This window comes from Oncorhynchus keta, chromosome 12, assembly GCF_023373465.1.
Source record: "Oncorhynchus keta strain PuntledgeMale-10-30-2019 chromosome 12, Oket_V2, whole genome shotgun sequence".
Classification (NCBI taxonomy): Eukaryota; Metazoa; Chordata; class Actinopteri; order Salmoniformes; family Salmonidae; genus Oncorhynchus; species Oncorhynchus keta.
The window spans coordinates 13,374,353-13,391,773 of NC_068432.1; the positions used below are offsets into that span (position 1 = coordinate 13,374,353).

The 17,421-nt window shown below is 42.3% G+C and overlaps 1 protein-coding gene and 1 pseudogene across 1 annotated transcript; one reads left to right on the top strand and one right to left on the bottom strand.

The window, feature by feature from the left end:
- Positions 1 to 4,555: 4,555 nt before the first annotated feature.
- LOC118391021 (heterogeneous nuclear ribonucleoprotein A/B-like) lies at positions 4,556 to 9,448 on the top strand (annotated as a pseudogene).
- A 1,812-nt stretch (positions 9,449 to 11,260) lies between these two features.
- Positions 11,261 to 13,275, bottom strand: LOC118391022 (thymosin beta-11-like). The gene is made up of 3 exons (XM_035781942.2): positions 12,958 to 13,275; positions 12,229 to 12,333; positions 11,261 to 11,534 (listed from the first exon to the last, which is right to left on the bottom strand). Exons 2-3 carry the CDS (start codon positions 12,326 to 12,328, stop codon positions 11,497 to 11,499), a joined length of 138 nt encoding a protein of 45 aa, XP_035637835.1. The 5' UTR covers positions 12,329 to 12,333; positions 12,958 to 13,275; the 3' UTR covers positions 11,261 to 11,496.
- Positions 13,276 to 17,421: the final 4,146 nt, after the last annotated feature.

Here is a 17,421-nt window from a genome sequence, read left to right on the forward strand (position 1 = left end):
GTAAATACACCTTGTAGTGACCCGAACCCTTTCCCCTTTAAATCCAAACCGACCACTGAACAACCCAATTACTATGGGGAACAGCACTTGAAAAAGCACTTGAAAAACAGTTTAAGACCATTGGAGGAATCTACCAACCCAGACGTTTTGAATTTTTTTGTAGGAAAGTTCTAGATTGACATGTCCCTCCCCAGGCTCAGGCCTCCCTCTCCCTCTCCCATCCAGCAGACAGTTGTTTCTTGCTATTGAGGACAGAAGGGGGCCTGGGACTAGGCTATAGCATGAGCACCTGGGTTTGAGATGGAGGCTTCTCCACTCCACCTTAGTGTGCAAGGGAGTCCCCTCCCAATTCTCACTCTCCTCTGACCTGATCAAGCCACCAAATAACTTCACAAATTATGAGAATAATGACCACGTGGTACAGACGTGGAGTTTAGTTGTTGTTGTTGAGAATGTATGCATGTGTGTTTCTATCGAAGTACATTTTTTAAATGTAAAGTCCCAATGTGCTTTGAGTGTCTGCTGGAAAAGTGTGCCTTTAATCCACTAGATGCCGATGTTTTATCAGGAAAACATTAACTGCAGTTATTCACAATCAGCTAGCCATGCTGGCTGTCGCACAGTTCAGTTTAAAGATCCAGTGCAGTCAAACACATGATTTTACTGGGTTTTATATGCACTGAGTGTACAAAACATTCCTAATATTCAGTTGCACCCCCTTTTCCCCTCAGAATAGCCTAAATTCGTCAAGGCATGGACACTACAAGGTGTCTAAAGCGTTCCATAGGGATGCTGAACCATGTTGACTCCAATGCTTCCCACAGTTGTGTCAAGTTAGCTGGATGTCCTTAGGGTGGTGGACCATTCTTGACACACACAGGAAACTGTTGAGTGTGAAACCCCCAGCAGCGTTGCAGTTCTTGACACACTCAAACTGGTGCGCCTGGCACCTACTGCCATACCCCCTCCCCTGTTCAAAGGCACTTCATATTTTGTCTTGACCATTCATCCTCTAAATGGCATGCACATAATCCATGTCTCAATTGTCTCAAGGCTTAAAAATCCTACTTTAACCTGTCTCCTCTCCTTCATCTACACTGATTGAAGTGGATTTAATAAGTGACATCAAAAAGGATCATAGCTTTAACGTGGATTCACCTGGTCCGTCTACATCGTGTAATGGAAAATGCATGTTTTGTACACTCAGTGTTAATTTCCACACTATGAGGTTGGAATAATACTGTGAAATTGAGAAAATTATGATTATGTCCTTTTAGTGTAAGAGCTATTTGAAAAAGACATCCTGAAATTTCTGCCTGTTTTGGTCGGATGTAGCTTTGGCCTTTAGATTGTGACATCAACATGCGGTACATTAGTTTATAGAACAATAATAAAAACCTTTCTGTCAATAACAGCACATTTTTCCCTCCCCACTCAGACCACTCCCAGACAGTCCTAGCAAAATTCTTGCTTGAGAAATTGTTATTTGCTAAGAAGTTTTGTTTCTTTTTGACCATTTTAATTGAAACGAATCACAGCAAGGTACTTAATTGTTCCCCAGATATTATTTTATATTAAGATAAAAACGGCTGCATTGTACCTTTTAAGCTGAGCAGGATTTAAGGGAAACAGTGGGGAATATACAGTTGAAGTCGGAAGTTTACATACACCAAGGTTGGAGTCATTAAAACTCGTTTTTCAACCACTCCACACATTTCTTGTTAATAAACTATAGTTTTAGCAAGTCGGTTAGGACATCTACTTTGCGCATGACTCAATACATTTTTCCAACAATTGTTTACAGACAGATTATTTAACTTATAATGTATGACAATTCCACTGGGTCAGAAGTCGACATACACTAAGTTGACTGTGCCTTTAAACAGCTTGGAAAATTCCAGAAAATGATATCATGGCTTTAGAAGCTTCTGATATGCTAATTGACCTAATTTGAGTCAATTGGAGGTGTACCTGTGGATGTATTTCAAGGCCTAACTTCAAACTCAGTGCTTCTTTGCTTGACATCATGGGAAAATCCAGAGAAATCAGCCAAGACAAGACCTCAGAAAAAAAATTGTAGACCTCCACAAGTCTGGTTCATCCTTGGGAGCAATTTCCAAACGCCTGAAGGTACCACGTTCATCTGTACAAACAATAGTATGCAAGAATAAACACCATGGGACCATGCAGCCGCCATACGGCTCAGGAAGGAGACGCATTCTGTCTCCTAGAGATGAACGTACTTTGGTGTGAAAAGTGCAAATCAATCCAAGAACAGCAGCAAAGGACCTTGTGAAGCTGCTGGAGGAAACCGGTACAAAAGTATCTCTATCCACAGTAAAACGAGTCCTATATTGACATAACCTGAAAGGGCGCTCAGCAAGGAAGAAGCCACTGCTCCAAAATTGCCATAAAAAAGCCAGACTACGGTTTGCAACTGCACATAGGGACAAAGATCGTACTTTTTGGAGAAATGTCCTCTGGTCTGATGAAACAAAAATATAACTGTTTGGCCATAATAACCATTGTTATGTTTGGAGGAAAAAGGGGGAGGCTTGCAAGTCGAAGAACACCATCCCAACCGTGAATCACGGGGGTGGCAGCATCATGTTGTGTGGGTGCTTTGCTGCAGGAAGGACTGGTGCACTTCACAAAATAGATGCCATCACGAGGTAAGAAAATTATGTGGATATATTGAAGCAACATCTCAAGACATCAGTCGGGAAGCTAAAGCTTGGTCGCAAATGGGTCTTCCAAATGGACAATGACCCCAAGCATACTTCCAAAGTTGTGGCAAAATGGCTTAAGGACAACAAAGTCAAGGTATTGGAGTGGCCATCACAAGGCCCTGAACTTTTACTATGATTAAATGTCAGGAATTGTGAAAAACTGAGTTTAAATGTATTTTGCCTAAGGTGTATGTAAACTTCCGACTTCAACTGTAAATAATGTGTTTTTTCATAGTTTTGATGTCTTCTCTATTATTCTACACTGTAGAAAATAGTACAAATAAAGAAAAACCCTGGAATGAGTAGGTGTGTCAACTTGTGACTGGTACTGTATATCGGGGGCCCTTCAGGGGTGCGTGCTCAGTCCCCTCCTGTACTCCCTTGACTGCACGGCCAGGCACGACTCCAACACCATCATTCAGTTTGCCGATGACACAACCGTGGTAGGCCTGATCAACAACGAGACAGCCTATAAGGAGGAGGTCAGAGACCTGGCCGTGTCGTGCCAGGACAGCAACCTCTCCCTCAACGTGATCAAGACAAAGGAGATGATTGTGGACCACAGGAAAAGGAGGACCGAGCACGCCCCCATTCTCATCGACGGGCCTGTAGTGGAGCAGGTTGAGCGCTTCAAGTTCCTTGGGATCCACATCACCAACAAACGAACCTGGTCCAAGCACACCAAGACAGTCATGAAGAGGGCACAACAAAACATATTCTCCCTCAGGAGACTGAAAACATTTGGCATGGGTCCTCAGATCCTCAAAATGTTCTACGGCTACGGAGAGCATCCTGACTGGTTTCATCGCTGTCTGGTATGGCAACTGCTCGGCCTCTGACCGCAAGGCACTACAGGGTAGTGTGTACGGCCCAGTACATCACTGGGGCCAACCTTCCTGCCATCCAGGACCTCTTTACCAGGCGGTGGAGGAAGGCCCTAAAAATTGGTGAACACTCCAGCCACCCTAGTCATAGACTGTTCTCTCGGCTACCGCATGGCAAGCGATACCGGAGTGCCAAGTCTAGTTCCAAGAGGCTTCTAAACAGCTTCTACCCCCGAGCCAAAACTCCTGAACATCTAATCAAATGGCTACCAAAACTATTTGCATTGCCACCCCCCTCTTTTACACGGCTGCTACTCTCTGTCATTATCTATGCATAAGTCAATTACCTTGACTAACCGGTACCCCCTGTATATAGCCTCGCTATTGTTCTTTTATTGCTGGTCTTAATTATTTGTTAATTGTTTTTCTTATTCTTATTTTTTGGTTTTTATTTTTATTTTTTAACTGCATTGTTGGTTAAGGGCTTTAAGCATTTCACTGTAAGGTCTACTACACCTGTTGTATTCGGCTCATGTGACAAATAGAATTGGATTTGATTTGCTAAAAATGTCTGCTAATCATAAACTGCTATTTATTGCTGACAAGCTGGTGTCACTAATGTGCATTCTGAACAGATAATAAAGCTCAGAGAAAATAACCGCCTCAGCCCAGTTTTCGGTACAATTTGGTGAAAATGCCGATGCCTTCTCAGAAAGTCTTGGTTTCCCATCATTACATTATACTTTGATCCACAAAAACACAGACCTTGTTTGAAGTGATTCTAAAATCTCCTATGGGAAAAATGTATGATGAAAAACCAATCGGAACCATTTCCGTGTTTGACCGCTAGGTTTTATGGGTATTATGACGACACCACTGTGGTACTCTATCCGGTTGTATAAAGATTGCCACGAGTTTGCGGAGTCGGAGAGTATCCATTTTGAATAGCAGCGTACATTTTAAACAGTAAGCGCTATTTTCGTTTTTATCTCGCACACATTGCGTTGTGATTCAACGATGTATGTCCCTCGGTATCGCGCTAGCTAAATAATGTATAGCTGCTCTAACGTCATTAGCTATTGCAAGCTAACTCGGTTTGTCAAGTCAGGCACTGGTAGGCCGCAAACACGAGCAGAATCACCAGCTAACATTAGCGAGCTATCGTAATTGCTAAATACATCTGTTCAAATTAGAATATCAGGCCTTTGAGTTGTTTAAGTGTACAGTTTGATTGTATCCGTATAAAGTACAATACAATTAAACTTTGGCTGTGGTGTTATCAACTCAAATGTTAGTGTCCCGATGTTAACAAGCTTCAAGAAGCCGGTTAGTGTATGGCAGGGCAGTCATTGGGGCCTACTTTTTAAATGTTCATGGTTGTCTACGGGAAATGCTATTCATATAACTTGGGCTGCTAGCTAACGTTCTTTTCCCCTACTGTAGGCGATCACTATGTCTGACGACGCTGAGCAGCAATTGATGGAGACCGCTAAAAATGGAAATGAAGCCGAGGAAGAACTGAATGGCGCAGAAGAATCCACAGAACACACCGAGGCAGAGGAACAAGAAGAACCGAGCTGCACGGTAGAGGGAGAGCCAGTGGCAGAGGAACCGGCTGTGGTGGAGGAAGGAGTCACGCAGAACGGAGCGGCAGAGGGGGGACAGATAAATGCAAGTAAAGGCGAGGATGACGCTGGGTACGTTTCTGTATGGTGGTTTTTAACATTTATGTAACATACTAACGTTACGTCCTTGGTAAAACATTTTTTTTCCATTTTTGGAGCCATGTGCAGCCAATTTGGGGGATGAACTTCAACTGGCTAGAATTCAATTATAGCATTTCATTTTTCAGAAATATTTAGTGTTATGAGTTGCAGTGATTCAACTAGCTAAGAATTCTCAACTCTACAATGGAGTGGAGTTGAGAAACTGGATTCCAACTCCCACTGACAACTATGACAAGCACATACACAGTAAGCGTTAAATCATTGATATTTATAAAACTATTGCTTGGTAGTGCATGTTTTAAGTAGTTAACTTCATACTCATGCACAGATTATGTGATGTGATTTGGCAGGTCACACAGAATTTAGTAATCAAAAACTACAGATTGCAGCACCCATAGAAAATGACGCCGTTACACAGGACTAATGTGGTATGCGTTAAATGATACCAACTCGATGTAGTTGGAGATACACTCCACCAAAACTCACTGTCTCAAACTCTATTGAGATGTGATGTACATATCGTGGAGTTGAGAATTTTCAGCTATATTTCCACCAAAATATGTGTGAACACTGAGTCTGTTACTGGCCTGTACAAGTTTGTAAGCCACAATGTCCCAAGTAGATTTTTTAAACTCAAATAATATAAAAACAAATATGTTTATAGTGGCTGTTTAGTTGTCAGCCTATGAGAATTGTCCTAGGTGTGTTACTGATCTGTGTTTCTCTGCAGCAAAATGTTTGTTGGTGGACTTAGCTGGGACACTAGCAAAAAAGACCTGAAAGACTACTTCTCCAAATTTGGAGAGGTGACTGATTGTACCATCAAGATGGACTCAAACACAGGACGATCACGTGGGTTTGGGTTCATCTTGTTCAAAGAAGCAGCAAGTGTAGACAAGGTATGTGCCATGAGAAAGGTGACATGGTTTTACATTGTGACAAGTTGGGCTTTGTATACTAACCTTTTCTCTAACCTGGTAGGTTCTTGAGCAGAAAGAACACAGGCTAGATGGACGACAGATAGACCCAAAGAAGGCGATGGCAATGAAGAAGGAACCTGCCAAGAAGATCTTTGTTGGTGGCCTAAACCCAGAAGCCACAGAGGAGACCATAAGAGAATACTTTGGAACCTTTGGAGAGGTTTGTCATTGTCCTATGATGGCCTCAACTTGACCTTCCTGTATGTTTTAGTAGCTATTGATTTTCCAGTGTTCTAAATGTGTCATAATTCACATCTTCAGATTGAATCCATTGAACTTCCAGTGGACCCGAAGTTCAAAAAAAGGAGGGGGTTTATCTTCATCACATTCAAAGAAGAGGCCACTGTTAAAAAATGCCTTGAAAAAAAGTTCCACAATGTCTGTGGAACCAAGGTAACAAACGGAAAGGAAGGCCTTGTATGTATATTTCTTAAACCTATTTTTTTTTTAAACTTACGGTTGATGGTGGGATATGTGGGTTAATGTGTATGCTGTAGTTATAATTCTATACTGACAAAAATATAATGCAATATGCAACAATTTCTATGGTTTTACTCAGTTACAGTTCATATAAGGAAGTTGGTCAATTGAAATAAATTCATTAGGCCCTAATCTATAGATTTCACATGACTGGGAATACAGATATGCATGTGTTAGTTACAAATACCTTCAATGGGTTTCTGAGTGTGCGGGCCATGAACGAACTGAGACGTTTTCAGCTTTCTGTTATTGTGTACAGAACCGTGCGACATGGGCAGTGTATTATCATGCTGAAATATGAGATGTCGGCAGATGAATGGCACGACAATGGGCCTCAGGATCTCGTCACAGTATTTCTGTGCGTTCAAATTGCCATCGATAAAATGCAATTGTGTTGGTTCCATAACCCCACTGGGTACTCTGTTTACAACTTTAAGATCAGCAAACTGTTCGCCCACACAAAGCCATACACGTGGTCTGTGATTGTGAGGCCGGTTGGACGTACTGCCAAATTCTCTAAATCATTTATTTGTGGTGGCTTAGAGAAATGAACACTAAATTACCATATCTGGCAACAGCTCTGGTGGACATTACTGCAGTCAGCATGCACATTGCACGAGTTGAGACAACTGCACATTTTAGTGCCCTTTTATTGTCCCCAGCACAAGGTGCACATGTGTAATGATCACACTGTTTCATGAGCTTCTTGATATGTCATACCTGTCAGGTGGATAGATTATCTTGGCAAAGGACAAATGCAGGAATGTAAACAAATTTGCGCACACATTAAGGGATGTTTCTGATCTTTTTATTTCTGTTCATGCAATGAGTACTTTACATGTTGCGTCTTATAATTTTTGTTCAGTGTACATCTGTCTGACTAAGCATCTTATTTGTGTGAAATGCAAACTTGTCTAATTGCTTAGTCTGTACATTTGTTTATTCCCTCCTGAAATGCTTTGGGCCATGCTCATGCATTTCCTCACTGAAATGCACATTGCATGCAAGAGTTTCAGACCCACTTGCATGGTGTGAAATTATTAGAATTATTATGTCCAACTTAAACACCATTTCATTTTTGCACGTCGCACGTCGGTATTCAAATGGATTGTGTTGCAGTGTCCTGACTTAAATGTGGGTCCAGTGTGAACTTGACACTAGATTCCAAATCTTCAACTTAAAAGTTGGGTGTGAATAGGTCTTGAGTGTTTGTACTGCATGCTGTCATGTCTTTACTGCATCTATTATTAAACCATCCTTGATTTAATTCCAGTGTGAGATCAAAATCGCCCAACCCAAGGAGGTGTACCAGCAGCAGTTCGGAGGCCGTGGTGGTGGTGGTGGCGGGAGCTATGGAGGAGGCCGGGAGGCAGGGGTCGTGGTGGTGCGTATTAAAGAAAGCAGTCCGACGTAGTTATGAGTGACTTAAGGCATCACGAAGGTATGCAGAGTATTTGTATAATGCTAGTTTAATTTCAAGTAAAGGGCAGGGTGCAATGGGTTGTACCTGCAGGAAGACCTCAGCTTTAAGGGTGCATGACAGGTGTTGCGCTCACAAGGCATGGAAGGATCTGAGAAATGGGTTGCTAATGGACATCCATCCTTGGACCATAAATATCTGGATTATAATTTTTGTGCAAAATTATTTTCTGACTTAACCACATTTTCTTTCCCTCAGGCCAAAACCAATATGGGAACCAGGGTTATAGTAATTACTGGAGCCAAGGCTATGGCAACCAGGGCTATGGCTATGGTGGGCAGCAGGGCTATGGAAACTATGGAAGTTACGGCAACTATGACTACTCCGCTGGATACTATGGAGGGGGCTACGACTACAGTGAGTATAGACCTCTGGCAAGCGCCTACCTGATTGTTTGACTTGTCTTTGCACAGAAGCACTCAGTCCTCTCTCTCTATTCCTGCAGACCAGGGCAATACAAGCTATGGGAAAACTCCAAGACGTGGAGGCCACCAGGGTAGCTACAAGCCATACTGATCACATGTAGTGCAGGTATGCATTTTAGTGCTTTGTAACATTGTGGTGCGATATAGCTGTTAGATTTGTGGCATTGATGCCCAAAAATTTCCTTGCCGAGATTTACAGTCTGGCTCAGGGGAAGGCTATTGTAGATTATAATGAAATTACTCCACTCTTCATCAATTGGATTAAGTAAATACAGTGCTGTTGGGGATAGGAAACTTGTTTTGAAAGTACACAACCTCAAACCCTCAAATTTGCCAGCACAAAATCTGCATCAGATGCACCCCTACAACTACACTACTGGATCAATAAGGGTTGATGTTGCGGTGGACCACAATGGGTTTTCTAGAGTGGGAGATGGGTGACTATCTGCTTAAAGCTGCACAGCAAATTTAACAATGTCTGCCGTTTCCCTTAATGCTATGCCATAACCACTCTAACCGGCAGCATTGACTTTCTAATCCATCCCCTGTTTCTTGCATGCTTGTTGCCCTAGCTGTTTGCTTGCTCTTTGATGCAGGGTGGTGGGCTCATGTCTTAAGTGGTGTGCAACAATTCCTTTTTCTCCTCTCTTAAAGGACTCAAGTAAACACAGATTTGAAAGACCATGGGCGCGGCAGAAGTATGCAGGACTTGATTCTTTCCTGTGGGATGAGATTCATGCTCCATTTGTACAGACCATCTGAGGAACTGGAGAAGTAAATGCCACTTTTCCATGTTTTTATTTTATCTTTTTTTGGGGGGGTCCACATTTCCAGAGATGGAAGTGTTATTTTTACTGTACTTTTTGGTACCTTTTTTGAATCTAATGTATTGTATGGTTGTATTTTACATGTCGACTGGATTTACATGAGAATCAGAAGCTGTCGGAGCTTTTGAAATAAACCAATTTTGAGTAATTTTTTTCTGGTTTCTAGATGACTTTATTTTCTGGCTCTGGACTTGCAACAAGGAATTCAGTGTGGGATTGGGCTACGATGTAAAAGGGATTTGCCTAAATCTGAATTCATTTACGATTGTCTAGAGAATGTCAACTTGTAGATGGAACCAACCAGTATATTTTGGATTCATTTTAATTTTGACCTGTTAAGTGGCATTTATAGAAAATATAGTTAAAGCCTGCAGAATATTGCTACGTCATTGTCTTTGGCTAATTGTTAGAAATAAAATCGATTTTATAATTTTGTCTCTAATGTTTAACTTACAGATACTGTCTAATGTTAATGCTTGATTAGCATTTTAATAATTTATCTTGGACATTTTGTATTTGAGATTAATTCCATATTTGTAGACCATTATTTGCCCTTTCCCTACTGTTGCTGAAAGTCTCTCCTGCTTTGTCATATTTATGTTGTCTATTTTACTAGGTTGACTGCTCTTTGATGCCTCATTTTGGTTTCATTAGATTTGTTTATGGCTGTGTTTACTTATACAGGAAGTCCAATTCTGATCTTTGCCAATTATTGTCAAAAGACCAATTGGTGCCAAACAGAATTGAGCTGGCTGTGTAAAAGCAGCCTATGCGTAGTTATACATGACATTCTCACTAACATGTTTGAGGGGCAACATCTAAATTGGACAGTGGTTTGTAATTGCAAACAACTGTGTAATGTTGATGGAGATGTGCATGTCAGCTCTACAGCATCTTTTCTACAGTAGCATGCTACATGTATTGTGTGTAAAACATTTCCATGCACTAGTTTAATTGCACTGAAAAGGATCTTTCACGCCATAGTAAAAAAAAATATATATATATATATTCTGTGTGATTTTGACAGCCTGGTCCCAGGTCTGTTTGTGCTCTTGCCAAGCAAAACAATTTTTGTTTGGCATGATGGCACAGACTGGCACTCACGCTAGGAATTTGATTGAGTTTAATATTTCTTACGTAATTTCACTGGCGCCAATCTGAGTTGATTCCGTACGGGCCCACTTAGTCTTCAGTGGTTTTGCAGATCCCTGGTGGTGATGACTGGTTTCTTGTACCTGATTGATAGCTTGAGTTTTTGTAGCCTGATAGGATACTGAATATGGCAGGTAAGGAGAACTAGGTTAGGCTTTACTAAAATGCTGCAGTTGTCCTGGATGCAACTGAAACATGCAGCACTTGGTCCGTAGCTGTACGCCATCTAGCCACAACCAAAGAAGCCATCGATTCTGAGAATCCATTGTCACCACACTGGTTCGAAACTGGGCAGAAATGTCCTTTTCATCAGCAGAATTGCATGTAATTAAACTGCTAATATGGCTTGAAAGATACGAGGTAGGTTATAACTAATTTCCCTGGAGCTGTTTATTGTCAACTGAAACAATTCCTTAAGGATCAAATACTTGCACCCAGGCCAGCAACTAATCAAAGTTTATTGAACGGCAGCTGCTATTCTTGAGGTTTTGGGAAATGTGAAGACTAGTTTTGAAGAGGATAGTATACCTCACTATTCTGTATCTGCGAGTGTGGCTGTGGCACCATTGTACCTTTGGAGGCTTGGCGACTTGTGTTTAGGCCTGTAGTCTACTTGAATGTACACAACCCAAAAAATATTTTTGTCATTTTATTACTCTGACTTGGAGACATACAGAACATTGAGCAATAAGTGTTTCGAAAACATCCTCTGACTAGCAACCAATCCTAATACCCCTCATTTTACAATTTCGTTGAGCACCAGTGAAATAAAAGTCAAGGTCCTGTTCTCCTTTCATAGTTATGGTTCTTGACAGATGGAGGTCAGAGAATCAAATTAAAGTAGCTGGTCGGAAACACTTCTCTTCCTCTGGTCAAGGCGATGGCTCTCGTTTCCTCTCTTGGTCGATTGCTACAACATGGAAACAAATGTTAAACCCTTTTTGAAGAAAAAGGCTCTCAGATATTCATTTCTATGCATATTTCTGTTATTGGATGATCCAATGATCAAAGCAAAATGTTTGAGTGCAGTGGGGGCTGCTGAGGGGAGGACAGCTCATAAAATGGCTGTAATGGAGAAAATGGAATGGCATGAAACACCTGGAAACCATGTGTTTGATGTATTTGATACCATTCCACCTATTCCGCTCTAGCCATTACCACAAGCCCATCCTACCCAAGTAAGGTGCGATGGCCTACAGATCCTGACTAATAAAACCACCTCTCCAGATTACAGTTCTTGAGTGAAGCACAGGTGACATGCTGTCACCATGTAAAATATATTTAAATTGAGAGAACACCCCTCCCCCCTGTGGGCCAGTGTACAGTACAAGGTGTCTTTTATACAGCATCTGTGTTTAACGCTATGGTTAATCTCACATATTTGCATTTCCTTTGTTAATCAATTTAAAGAAAACCCCTCCCCTGAACACACAGTTACTCTTGCGTGGATGGGTAGTAAATGGCCCATCTTCTTGCCTGGTCATCTGTTGCTAGGGAGAGATGCCAGCAATAAGATGGATCTGACAGCCCATGGAACACCTTAAAGGGCTGAGCCCTACCTCAAGCAGATTCATCACAGAGCTAGATGGACAAGATTCACTCACTTTCTTTGGTTGGCAATGGGTTCTTCACTCTGGTCTCCGTCTTCTTCAGCTTAGTCTTGTCAAAGCTGGAGATTTCTCTCATATTGGGTTTGTCAGACATGATAGCTGTAAATGAAGAGGGAGATGCAAATGAGACACAGTAGTTGCTATCAATATGTTTCCATCCGAATGGCTATGAGTAAGGACACGCCTTAGAATGAAACATTACTCATAATAGTTTCAGCCAAACAGGGTTTCAAGATTGATACCCGTGTGTGTATGTGGGTGTGAAGGACAGCTGTTGTAAGATTTTCATGGGTGAGTGTTGGTCTCTCTGATCACTAATGCCCACCCCTTAGACCCTCCATGTATTGTTGGGCTTGGCCTTTGTTCTCCCATGTACTCATCCTTCATTCTCTCCCCCCTTTCTACCCCTCATCCTCCTTGTAAATCCAGTCCTGTTGCATGTGCTCCACTTCCACCCAGGGAGTGCTAGGACAAATGATTGAGAATAAGTGCCCTATCATATTACAGTATATTAGTAATATCCTAAAACAATCACTGTCTTTTTGGATAATGCTGTTTACTAGCCAGCCTACTGTGGCACGTATAGTAACTGTCTTTATCATCCTAGTAAAAGGGTAACACATGGACTGTAGTAGATATGGCATGACATGTAGACACAGATGGAATATATATGATATAAATGTAATATATGAAGCTTCAGATCTAATGCAGAGAATTTCTTACCGTAGAGCAGGGTGTGCGGCGTCCAAAAGCTACACGTGCCTGTGTCTGTCTATGAGTGGTCCAGAGCTGCGTCTGACACTGCGTGTGTACCTCCTGCAGGGTGTGGGCAGGGGAGGGGGCTATTGATCTCTCTCTCTCCCTCTCTCTATCTCTACACTCTCTCTCTCACTCTACCCTCTCTCTCTCTACACTCTCTCGCTCTACCCTCTCTCTCTACACACACTCTCTCTCTCTACCCTCTCTCTCTATCCTCTCTCTACACACTTTCTCTACACTCTCTCTACCATCTCTCTCTACCCTCTCTCTCTACCCTATCTCTCTACACCCCCTCTCTCTCTACACTCTCTCTCTCTACCCTCTCTCTCTACTCTCTCGCTCTCTCTCTACACTCTACTCTCTCTCTACCCTCTCTCTCGCTACCCTCGCTCTACACCCTCTCTCTACCCTCTCTCTCTCTACCTCTCTCTACACCCTCGCTCTCTCTACTCTCTGTCTCTCTATCCTCTCTCTCTCTCTCTCTCCTGACACATCATGAAATATTCATGCCACGCAGTAGGAGGGGTAGCAGCAGCTTCCAGAGTAAAACTGCTGATTCCACACTGATAGGAAATATATTAGGCTGCATTATGTTGGGGATAAAAGGCAATTATGTAATGGATGAACATCATGATTTTTAAAAGACGCAGTCAATGCTGATATGAGTTAGTTTTAAAGCAACAGAACTTCGTCAAGGGGCATGTAGTCTGGTGGGAAACACAAAAGGATCAGTCCTGCCTGTTAGATTTGCAGATCTTCACCTCTGCCATTTGTTGTGTGTCGTCTCATCTAATGACTTCAGTGTATACTCTGCTTTTCCGTCAGACTGAGCACAGCACTGGGGCAAGGTTTCAAAGACATTTATTCTGAAAATCCATAGAAACATACTGTGATACATCCAAAAGAAATATGCACACGCTGAGACAATGTGGAATCAGCTGGAGATGAAGACGGATTTCTTTGAGCAGATGGACAAATAGCAATATTAATTCACCTCATTCCTGGTCAACTGTATGGCTGCTCAAGATAGAGGGGCCTACATTCTGTCGTCAGCCTCTGTGCTGCACACATGAAGAGGGGCTCTGGCACATTAGACGCATGGTGATTCTTTGTCTGACAGCTGCACCCTTAGCCTGGGTGGCAGTCTGTTTCTGCTCTCTTGCCAACTCCTTATGGAATTGTCATGCTTGGTAATGACAATGGCGTAGGCAACAGCACAAACAGATCTGGGACCAGGCTACTGCATCCTGGCTAGTCAATAAGAACAAGAGGTCTCAGTTAATCAGACACACACAGCTGTTGACAGGGTCCAGGGTCTCTGTTAAGCTGGGGTGGGGCAGGCTGGGTTGGGACACATTCCGTTAGTGTTTTGAGGTGGTCGATGCCAATATGACAGAGACCTCTCAATTTCATGACATTGTTACATTATTTAACAATAGTATGCCTACATTAGATGCCGACAAACTCCTGAAGGGTCCACATAACGCATGGCCAATTGAAATGTTATAGTTTGGCCTGCAGTCAATATGAATATCCAAATATGTCTGAAGAAAGAGACATTTCAAATGCGTTGTCCATACACTTCATGATCATCACTGATGGTGTTTATGGGAAAATGTCATCTTCACCATTAGATGGAGTCAGAGCACATTAAATATTAGTATGAGTAAAGCCCTGCCACATGTATTTAGGCCTCCTACCAACAGACTCACTTAACCCTGGTCTGTATGTCTGATCAGGTGAACTGAGGGCTGCATCCGTCTGAGTATTGTTTCACTTTGGCAGTGTGTTTGATCATACAGTGCCTTTAGAAATTATTCAGACCCCTTGATTTTTTCCACATTTTGTGACATTACAGCCTTATTCTAAAATGGATAAGATAAAAAAAAATGTCCTCAGCAATCGACACACAATACCCCATAAAAAAGCAAAACATGTTTTGTTAGAAATGTTTGCAAATGTATAAAAAACAGAATATTTACATAAGTATTCAGACCCTTTGCCATGAGACTCGAAATTGGTGCATCCTGTTTTCATTGATCATCCTTGAGATGTTTCTAAAACTTTATTCAACTGGAGTCCACCTGTGGTAATTGAAATTGATTGGACATGTTATGGAATGGCACTCACCAGTCTATATAAGGTCCCACAGATATGAGAACAAAAACCAAGCCATGAGGTCGAAGGAATTGTCCGTAGAGCTAGCTCAGAGACAGGATTGTGTCGAGGCACAGATTTGGGGAAGGGTACAAAAACATTTATGCAGCATTGAAGGTCCGTCCCCAAGAACACAGTGGCATCCATCATTCTTAAATGGAAGAAGTTTGGAACCTCCAAGAGCTGGCCGCCCAGACAAAATGAGAAATCGGGTTAGGGAGGTGACCAAGAAGCCTTGGTTAGGGAGGTGACCAAGAACCCGATGGTCACTCTGACAGAGCTCTAGAGTTCCTCTGTGGAGATGGGAGAACCTTTCAGAAGGACAACCATCTCTGCAGCACTCCACCAATCAGGGCTTTATGGTAGAGTGGCCAGACGGAGGCCACTCCTCAGTATAAGGCACATGACAGCCAGCTTGGAGTCTGCCAAAAGGCACCTAAAGACTCTTAGACCATGAGAAACAAGATTCTTTGGTCTGATGAAACCAAGATTGAACTATTTGGCCTGAATGCCAAGCCTCATGTCTGGTGAAAATCTGGTAAAACTGTCATAAAGGGCTGGCTCCAGGCATAAGTAACATAAGTGTTGAAAAGAATAATAATTAGGAACTCAGTTAGTCTCAACTTAATGCTAAGAGTTAGAATAGTAGAATAGACCAGGTGTATTTTCTCTTGCTATGTCATTCACTGACAGTCACTCAATTAGCCATGTCAGCTAAACATTATCAGATTGGTAAATTAGTGTAGCCAGCTATCTAAACTTGTAGTAATCATGGCCGAATACCGACCAGGTACGCAGGGCACGTGCCCAGTGGCCCTGACCTCCATGGAGCCCCCCATTGATTTTGTTAGTCACTCTCACTCAGATATTAGCATGGCATAAGTCATGGCAAAATTAGTAGAATTGCAGGAAATGTACTTTAAAATGTAATTTTCTGTCTCCGCAGTCAAAAGGGGGGCCAACCAAATCTAGCTTAGGTCCCCCAAAAGGCTAGAGCCAGCCCTGCTGTCATACCATCAATGTATTTTTGTCAAGCAGTTTTCATCTCTGTCCACTAGAGAGCAGTGTAAATCCTTTTTAGTTATGCTCTGCACTAACTAACATAACTTCAGATTTTGTGTCCAAAATTCTATCCCTACTTCTTGCACTCTGCATTACTCAATGTCTGCGTCAGTCAGACACACTCAGACAACCTGGTCGACCCTGTTACCACTCTTCACCAAATCCTTCACTGTCTGTAGTCCATGCAGAAATAGTTATTTTCATTTTCTATTCTGTAGTTTAGTTAGTACTGCCCTTCTCATGAAAATAACTGGCTGTCTGTTGACCCTTTGAAAGTGAAACTGCAAGACACAGCATCCCACAACTGTTAGAGGTAGAATCTCATGTTTGCACCATTAGACCGTTAGACCGGACACAAAGCTGACATGATGAGGAATACAGACATACTATTAGTATTGTACTCTACACACTGTGATGGCCGTGCTGCAACTTTGTACTGAGTCACTCGTATTTTGAATTTGTCACTGAGTGTTGTGAGTGGTTTCATGAAAATGGCAAAAAAAGGGAGAGCGGCAGCCTGGAATGGATGGAAATTGAAGTGCCTATAGTGCATGGAACTTTGCGAATTATGCAGAACGCACACATACACACACACACCTACACACACAGATTCCTAAGGTTTGAACATAAAAGCCCAGAGGGTTTGTTCAGAGATTATAGGCACATCTCACATCAGTGCACAAATCGGTGCCCCCCTTTCTTGCCCTTATTTTTTCTCTCCATCTCCTCGGAGCGGAATGCGCTTGACGTGTCGCAGCTGTGCTCAACAGAGCAAGGCGATGTTCCCCACTTCCTACGCACCGTCAGTCACCCTCCACCCTTAGATCCCACATTAGTAAGCACTCCATCTAGGGAGCATTAATCACCATGGTTGAGACAGAGTGATCCCCCCTGTCCCCTGTCTGAGATACTCAACCGGATTAACATGATACTGCCTCTTGAGGAAACAGTTTATTCTCTGACCATTTGAGGGTCAAACGAGTTAAACAACAATCAAAGGTTTTGTGATGTTGCAGCAGTATCATATGACACTGACATCACTATTGGTCCTTGCAATGAATGTGTTGTTTGTCCCCATCTCACTGTTCTTTTCACTGTGGGGACAAATCAACTTAGATATATTTTTCCAGTGGCCACCACCCCCCATTACTGTTGACATCAGACTGCTACACCAATGACATGAGTCGGTGGTTAGCTTACACCAGTGAC